The 9,150-nt window shown below is 42.9% G+C and overlaps 1 protein-coding gene across 1 annotated transcript; it reads right to left on the bottom strand.

Annotated features, from left to right (window-relative positions):
* Window positions 1-2,892: 2,892 nt before the first annotated feature.
* On the bottom strand, window positions 2,893-6,350 carry LOC119337875 (putative FBD-associated F-box protein At1g61330). The gene is made up of 4 exons (XM_037610103.1): window positions 6,238-6,350; window positions 3,883-4,858; window positions 3,603-3,752; window positions 2,893-3,493 (listed from the first exon to the last, which is right to left on the bottom strand). Exons 2-4 carry the CDS (start codon window positions 4,849-4,851, stop codon window positions 3,053-3,055), a joined length of 1,560 nt encoding a protein of 519 aa, XP_037466000.1. The 5' UTR covers window positions 4,852-4,858; window positions 6,238-6,350; the 3' UTR covers window positions 2,893-3,052.
* Window positions 6,351-9,150: the final 2,800 nt, after the last annotated feature.

The following is a 9,150-nucleotide window of genomic DNA, read 5'->3' as shown; positions in this document are numbered from 1 at the left end:
CCAATCTTTTTCGTACCCCTACCGGTACCTTGAAGAAGGATAGGAGGAACATCGGCATGCTCGTCAGCACCGAATTTATAAGGATTAACCGCCCCCATAAGACAAGAGCTTGCCCTTCTAGCAGTTCAATTTCTTTTCAAATAAATCCTCAATACATTTCCATTCTTTGTTGGTTAGTTTACGATGATGGATTGGGATTTCTAGATATCGAAAAGGTAAAGATCCTAGCTCACAATCGAACAACTGTCTAGAATTATCATGTTCTTCCTTGGCACGTACAAAGCAGAACAACTCACTTTTATCAAAATTAATATTCGGCCAAAACAGTTGTTCGAAAAGGCAGAAACTAATTTCATGTTCCTTGCCTTAGCCGGATCATGTTCCATGAAAATAATGGTGTCATCTGCATATAATAGTATGGATACCCCACCATCCACTAGATGCGGGATTAGACCACCTACCTGGCTGGCCTCCTTAGCTCTATTAATGAGAGCGGCCAACACGTCAGCGACAACATTAAACAAGATAGGAGACATTAGATCCCCTTGTCTCAATCGTTTCTGCGTCTGGAAATAATGACCTATGTTTTCATTTACCTTGATTCCAGCGTTGCCTTACTGTACAAAGGATTTGACCTGCTTCCTCCAGGCCGCATCAAAACCTTTCATACGCAATACTTGTTGTAAAAATGTCCACTTGACTTTATCATATGCCATCTCTCCACCTGGAAGACTACTCCATCAATTTTCTTCAAATGGATTTCATGCAAGGTTTCATGTAGAACGACCACTCCCTCGAGTATGTGTCGTCCAGGCATGAAAGCCGTTTGAGTCAGCTAAACCACATAATGGGCAATCTGTGTAAGGCAATTTGTTCCAACTTTTGTAAAATATCTTCAAGCTAACATTGAGTAGACATATCAGTCTGAACAGCTCAATGCAAACCGCCTCTTCCTTCTTTGGTAACAACGTAATTGTCCCAATGTTCATTTTCAAATAATTGTAGATGGCCATTAAATTGATCATGGAACATAGGCATCAAGCCGCCTTTAATAATATCCCAACACCTCTTATAAAATTCTACTGGGAAACCATCTGGGCTAGGTGCTTTGTTATTCTTCATTTGCAGAAATGCCTCGAACACTTCCTTTTCTCTAAAAAAAGGTAGTGAGAACCTCATTCTCATCATCTCCTAGATGTGCTACATCCTCAACCATATGCTCATTGAGTGAGACACAGTTCTCTACCGAGGCCCCAAAAAACTTTTAATAAAAGTTGGTAATATACATCTTAAGGTTTTCATGCGCAAAAATTATACCCTCATCCGGTTCAAGTTGTATGATCCTCTTTTTCCTATGTTTCCTGTTGGAAATCATATGGAAAAATTGTGTATTATTATCCCCTTGAAAAATTATGTATTATTATCCTGTTGCCAATCATATGATGTTGTTGGTAAGCTGGTTATTAGCGGTGTTTGGTTCGAACGCTGCTAGTAATCTATTACCAGCCACGTTGTAGTAGCAGTGCTCCGGTCGAACGTTGCTAGTAGCCACTTTCGAACACTGCTAAGTGCTAATAAGGGGGTCATGTACTAGTGCTTAAGAGCATGTAAGCGATGGGTCGTTCATTGCACGAGCATAAAAAAATTGTCATGCACCAACTTCCCCTCACGAAGGCGCTTTGGTGCACGCCCACCAGCCTAAGAAGATCCTCAGCCGGCTCATGGGCAAGACCTTGTCAAAGATCTTAATCGTGCCATGAACAAGGCTCACCGACTGGAATTCACGAAGATCCACTGCATCGTCCTTCTTCGTGAGCAGGGACATAAGCGACTTGTTGATAGCATCCATACCATGCATGTCGCCATGATAGAAGTACTCAAGCGCCCTCATAATATCCTCCTTGATGATGCTCCATCATGATGATTAGAAACATCTAGTAAATCCATCAGGCGCTGGCGCCTTATCCCGCGACATATCGTTGGCCACTTTTTCAATCTCATCATATGTGACTGGGTGTTCTATGCTCAAGTGCCTCTATATTGAGGGCGAATGGCCTCATCGGCGTTGTACCAAGAATCCCATCATACCAATTATCCACGACAACCGCAATGTTTTCTTGACCCATGATGTACTCGTCATTGTGCCTAATGGCGGAGATGATTTGAGCAAGAGAAAAATTGGATAGTGAATGGCCTCACCGGTGTCGTACCAAGAATCCCATCACACCAATCATCCACCGCAACCGTGATGTTCTCTTGACCCATGATGTACTCGTCATTGTGCCTAATGGTGGAGATGATTTGAGCGAGAGAAAAATTGGATAGTGAAGTGATGAGAGAATAGTTTAAGTGGGGGAGGCGGTGTAAAGTAGTCATTTCCGTTTGAAGTACGTATTTTGTTACCCTTGACCACTATACATCAATCTTGATTAGCACCGAGAAGATAAACAAATCCCTATTTTTTTGTTAATTGTTTTCCATTTCATTTCCTGATGCCTTTGTAAGTATTACCTTTGTGTGAGATACTCATGTCCATGGATCATGGAGAATGGCACACTACTCCGTGTCAATGCCGGATGACATAGTAGTTAGTGCAAGAACCAGTCCTTTCTTATCGTCTGTGTAGTGCAAATTTTTTCTTATCCTCTGTGTACACATTGATGAATCATACAATAGTCAGTTGGTGTCCTTGATTAGCATTTTCTTGGATTTGGAATGTGCTTGTGCTCGATGTCATAGAATGCTTGCGTTCTAGTTTTCAAGCATCCACACAACTTGCCAGAGATGTACTATATATTGTTTTGCAAATGATATAATTGCATGCACACATCAATGATGGAAAGATATAAAGGTATTAATGAAAAACGGTTGGACATAATTTACAACAAAAAATTTACATACCAACATACTATATTATATAGATTCTGAAACAGGGACAAAAGATTTGTTTCATCATTTATTAAGAAGAGACTTTATAAGGTTAATACTCGAAAAGGGACCATTACAATAACAGTCTGTAATACAACAAAAAGTTTACTCTCCCAACATCAAATTACTCAAGTTCTTCATCCATGCGATTACCCAAATCTTGGCCTCCTCGTTGACGAGTTGCGTAACGTAATAAGGCAGCTTGGATTTCTGCCAGAAAATTCATGTTTTTCTCCTGTTCCAGCATTCTATATTCCCGAGAGATAATGGAGAGCTTCACATTTGGTGAAATTATTTCACGAAGATATTTTCTCTCCAGTTCTCTAAATAGGGAAAGGAATTTTATTATCCATTTATGGTCCAGACGACGGCCAACTATGTCAGACCCTTTAATCGTCAAAATCTCCAGGGCATGGGCACTTTCAACAACATGCACTAGAAATTCAAGTTGTGTTGTTGTTCCAGAAAATCCTGTAATATGTAGGTTCTTTAGATGATTATGTGGACACCGGGGAACACTCTTAATTGGCTCTGAAACACGGTGTGGGAAACCGAAAACATGAAACTGCAATAGTTTGAGAGAGAAAACATGGTAAGCGAAGGCATAATTCATGGTTCACAAGTCAATATACTTATAGAAAAGAGAAGTCTATAGGAGATAGGAGTATACTCACATAAATCACTAACTTTTCAACGAAGGGAGCAACGCTCAAAAAAGAGGCCAAAGACAGAATATTGCCTTCTTCTTTGTCATTTAAAATCAACCTCAAATCTAAACATTTTAAGTTGGAGAACTTGCAAGGGGTTTCCATCCACAAGGGCATCTAAAAAGTAGATAATATAAATGGTCACATAAATACTTGTAAACTACACAACAACATGCCTTGACACTAAGCAAGGGCATCTGAAAGCAAAACCAACTTACATATTAGAGTGGAGCATGAGATAACAAACCTTGAGTTCAAAAGATGCACGTAATGTCAGATCTTGAACACTTGGAAGCACTTTGGGAAGTATAGTCAAGGCATATTCAAGAGTCATTGGGGTATATAAATCAAGAAATGCATGTTTCAGGTCTGCAACATCCCCAAGGTCAACAGGATACAACCGCCCATAGAACATGAATGTGTTGAGTTTCATCGCATTTAGTACTATCTTTGTTATCTTACAGTGCCCAACACGCAAGTATAATAACTTTGACAATGGACGAACCACTGTCAGCTCGTCATCCAAGTGGCATCTAACCATACTGAACCACTCAAGATTAATGCAATTTGATAGCAAATCTTGAAGATCCTTCCGAGTGACATGTAACAAGAGCAAGTCAAGTGTTCTCAGATTCGGGAAACCGCTGAATTGAGGAGGTAGTTCAAATGATGCAAAACTAAGTTGAAGATGACGAAGCCAAAATATGCTTCTGTTGTCTAAAAGATTAACAGGGAATCTGTATTGATCCGCTTGTGGTACCAGCAAATCGCCTGGGGGTAAATCAAGGGAAAGACTCTTTCTCTGTGCCGATACAGCAAAAGAAACCAAAGTATTGATATGATTCACTAGCCTGTTGTCAAATCCAAATTTGATCATGAGCTCTCTAACAACTGTGCCCTGATGTTGTTGCATGACTGCATTAACAGCCTTAATGAATTTCTGGGTGTGTTGTCGCTCATAAAACACGTCATTGGACACTGTTAGTACATCAAATCTTAGTTTTGGGCATACCTTCCACCTATCTTTCCATTTACTTGATAGAATGCCAGTCCTTACAGCGTCTTTTAACGGCAGTTTTGATAGAATCGTAGATAGTAGATCCTCGGAAAGGTCTGCAAACTGAACCTTTGCTCTGGTTTTCTTAAAATTTGTTCCCCGATAGGATTCGTAGGAATGCCTATGTCTTTTTCTTGTGCCATTTAGATCACTGCCCATTTTGATTCTACATGAAAATGATGCCAGGGTAAGTATGAATATATCAAGTAAATGAACCTGGAAGGGCTGAACACATGTAAACATCACAACAAATGTTACCCTATTCCATTCCATTTATAGTTTCTACTATCCCTCATAAGCAATTAAGAATAGCCACAGTAAAAAAGTTGTCATATTTCCTTGATAAATAAACCAACTATGCTTCTAGCGAGAACCGTAAAATGAAACCATTGATTAGAATGATACATAAGAGCATGGGTTTACGTCTGTGAACATCGGATCTGGATTGTGTGCTCATTGTGTATGGCACACCCAATATTAATTTGTGGAATTTTTTAAGGTTTAGATAGTGATTTTATGACAAAAAAACTTAGCAATGATAAAAGTTGTTAGGGTTAAGATAGCAGCAACGCCAGAGCTGAATAGGAACGACGATGTGCGGCGATGCGCCTGAATCTGGGGTGTTGGGGTTGAGGCGGAGGTGATGATAGATCTAGGTCGTAGAAGGGGATACTATAGAGCCATGTTGGATGTCATCTACTCCCTCCGTTCCTAAATGTAAGTCTTTGTAGAGATTCCACTATAAACCGCATACGGATGTATATAGATGCATTTTAAGTTTAGATTCATTCATTTTTCTCCGTATGTAGTTCACTTAGTGGAATCTCTACAAAGACTTATATTTAGGAACGGAAGGAGTAGATTCAAGGATCGTTAATACTGGGAAGAGGAATTAGAAAACTAAGGTGGAGGAGAAGGGTGAGCTGCGGAGATCCCATGCTACAAAATATGTTGTGTGCCGTTAAATAAATCTATATCATTAAAGTAACTCTGTATTTGTTAAATAAATAAATCTAGATCCTCTGGTCAAGATTGGAGGTTGGTCAGGACTCGAGAGCGGAATCAGAAAAGGAAGGTGGGAGAATAAGGGTGAACTGCCGAGATCCACACTTCCCAAATTCATCATGTGTAGATAAATAAATCTCGATCGCTGCAGCAACTGAAGATTCTCTAAAATTTAAATAAATCCAAATTCTCCGGTCCAGATTAGAGGTCGGCCAGGACTCAGGAGAGGAATCAGAAAAAGGAAGATGAGAGGAGAAGGATAAACTAGGGAGATCTCATGTTCCAAAATCCATGATGTGTAGTTAAAAAAATTAGATTGTTAGAGCAACTCTAGATTTTCTAAGAGTTAAATATTTATAGTAGTTCCTACTATCACTCATAACCAGATAAGAACAACCACTCCATCAAATTGCCTTCTTTTCCTTGATAATAAATCAAGTTTGCAAAAAAAAAGGAACAATAAATCAAAAGGATAAACGAGAGTATGGGTTTGAGTGTTTGTGTGTGCGAGAAGGTGCAGAGAGGCTACGAAAAATTTACCAATGGCGAAAGACTATGGATGGGGTTGACACAATAACGACGCGGTGGTAGAACGGAAACATCAGTGAGCGGCGATGCATTAGAGTTTGGGGGTTAGGGTTGAGGAGGAGGAGGCGGCGGCGATGGGAGGAATGGGTCACGGAGGGATATTTTCTTCTTATAGACGCGTGTTGGGCTAGATGGGCCAGCCCGGCCCGGCACCGCCTGGTCTAGGTTAAACGGGTCAGGCACGGCATGACCCGGCCAGGTACGCTAACTACTCAAGCCGTGCCGGGGCCAACACACGTGCTGCCCTTCCAGGTGCAGGCACAACCCATGGCTAAACGTGCTGGCCTGTAGGCACGTCTGGTACGGGATGGCCTGATTTTTTTTTTAAAAAAGCCGCGTATGACCATGCATAGGCGCGCAGCGCCGCAGCCAGAGCGTGCCCACCAGGCACATCGATGCAGCAAGGCTGCATGCATTGCATGCATGCACGTTTTGCTTGCAGTGACACACCACTACACGAACATGATTTTTTTATCGATAAAACTGCACACACATGCCTTTACGGGCTTTTACAAAGAATATTCCTAACTATAACACTCCCCCTCCCCCCATTTTTAGGGTACATCCAATCCAAAATCTCCACCATGACACCCCGTTGAATCCGTAAAAGACATCCCGTGTGTGTAACATCGCTCTTTTTTTATTTAACAGCAGCACATAGCAGCATAGCAGTAGGCAGTAACACACTTGCACATTTATGTAGCACGTCTCGCTTGCTGTGACACACTCTGCGTGCCATGACGCACTGGCACGCGTGCCCGGCATAGCAGCCCAGGCACGGCCCACTTAGCCTCATGTTGTGCTGGCCCATGACATGCCAAGCACGGGCTATCACGCCAGCCCGATTAAAAGACCCGTTTGGCTAGGTTTGGGTCTGATCCAGATTTAATGTCGCTTTCTGGAAAAAAAAGATTGAAGGTTGTTCAGGACGAATAGACCACTACTGAAAAAAGGCTTATAGGTGAATCTCAATAAGTGGCGGGCGAGATGAGGCACCTGTTACAGTTAATTTTGAAAAGTAGAAGTGACGGGTAACAAAACCTGTCTGCCACAGTAAACTGATTAACTGTGGCAGGCGCAAAGGACCACCCGTCACACATATGTTCACCCGGACGGGACTCGTCTGCGTAACTCAGCTGTGATGGGCAATACCTAGCGCCCGTCATAGGCAGATGCCCTAGCAGTGGCAGGCAACTTCTAGCAACCGCCACTAGTTATCCTTGCCAGCCGTCCCGTTTTGTTAGAACATAGTTGTGGCAGTCGCTAGTTGCCGCCCGTCGTAGCATGAACACATTTTATCCCCACGCGCACCCTGTCATCCCCCTCACTTCACTCGCCCTAACTGTCCCATGGATCTCGCTCTGGGCGCCATCGTCGCCTCTGCCTCGTCGTACTCTTCATCAGCCCCATCGGACCCGCCATCCTCTCGGCCACCCTCGCCAGCGCCGCTGTCCTGTTCCTCACCCCCGTCGGCCCTGCCGTCATGTTCGCCGTCCACGTCGGCCCTGCCATCGCCATCGCCATGGGATCTGGTACGATCTCGTCGCGGCCGTCGTCGCCGTCACCCACACCAACAACCGTGGTCGTGGCCGCCACCCACATCGGTAGGGGAGCTAGGGTTAGAGTTAGAGTGCGTGAGTTAGGGGCCGGGTTACGGCTAGGGTTTGTAGATCATAGATTGGAGTTACATTATTTGTTCGTAGGTTGTAGGAATTTGTTATTCATATTCTTAGATCGTACATCGTAGATTATATGAACTTTAAAGTATAGTTTATGCCCAAATTTCATGTAGTGACGTTGATAATTGTTAGTTACACTCTTTGTTTGTAGATTATAGGAACTTTCTTATTCATATTCGTAGATTGTAGACCGTAGATTATATGAACTTTCTTTACAGGGATTCATAATAAGAGCTAGTGTTTTGGCGAAATGTTGATTTATTTTTGTTTCCCCAAATTTCTAGCACTTAATATGTCCATTTTAAAGCATAGTTCATGCCCAAATTTCTATGTAGTGATGTTGATATTGTTAGTTAGACTCTTTGTTGAGGTAATATCACTGGAAGACATAGAACTTGCGCCGAATGTTCTGTTTGGTGTTAGAACTTCGAAAATATGGATTTGTGATATCTAACTTGACACAATACTACTAGGAAAAAGCCTATCTACAGAGGTATATCAGTAGTGCTGGTTAAAATAGGGTGCTACTGCTACTTTGTAGTAGCGTGTTCCAGAAAAGCGCGCTATAGCTACAACTATAGTAGTAGCGCGTGTGCAGCAAAAAGTGCTACCACTATAATTCCCACCGTGTTGGCGGTAGGCTAGGAATAGTAGTAGCGATTCCGCGCAAAGCACGCTACCACTATGGTCGTTGTAGTTCGTTTCTTGCGTAGAGCGCTACTGCTATGAAAGAAAAGAAAAATGAAAAAATAGAAAATTAAATGAAAATGAAAGAAGTAGGAAACAGAGAAACGAAAAAAAGAAAATGTAAGGATAAAAAAAAGAAATAACTACTACCTATAGCAGTAGTGTGTTTTGCTAAAACGCGTTATAGCTAACTTAGCTATAGCATGTTTCCGAAACAGCGTTACTGCTAGTTCGACTTAACCATCAGCGGGCTCAAAATTTTGCTAAGTCCTTCTTTCCCCCCTCTCCCCCCTGTTCCCCCAACTCCTCTGTCGCCACCGCCCAAGCCCGAGCCCGCCCTCACCGCCGCCGCCCGAGGCCGCCCTCAACCTCACCGCCGCCGCTCGCCGCCGCTCTCGACCTCACCGCCGCCGCCCTCGACCTCACTGCCGCAGCCCGAGCCCGCCCAGGACCGCCACCTCCCGATCCCGAGCCCTCCCTCGCCGGCCCTACCTCCGTC

This window comes from Triticum dicoccoides, chromosome 7B (assembly GCF_002162155.2).
Source record: "Triticum dicoccoides isolate Atlit2015 ecotype Zavitan chromosome 7B, WEW_v2.0, whole genome shotgun sequence".
Classification (NCBI taxonomy): Eukaryota; Viridiplantae; Streptophyta; class Magnoliopsida; order Poales; family Poaceae; genus Triticum; species Triticum dicoccoides.
This window is presented reverse-complemented; position numbering and strand designations above follow the sequence as displayed.

Bases quoted from the DNA above. Each gene is read 5' to 3' on its own strand.
- LOC119337875 (XM_037610103.1), bottom strand. From the start codon at position 4,851: ATGGGCAGTGATCTAAATGGCACAAGAAAAAGACATAGGCATTCCTAC. The intron at 3,753-3,882 runs GTTTGTTATCTC...TCTACTTTTTAG, and splicing joins GTGCATCTTTTGAACTCAAG to ATGCCCTTGTGGATGGAAAC. The intron at 3,494-3,602 runs GTGAGTATACTC...AAACTATTGCAG, and splicing joins TTGAAAAGTTAGTGATTTAT to TTTCATGTTTTCGGTTTCCC.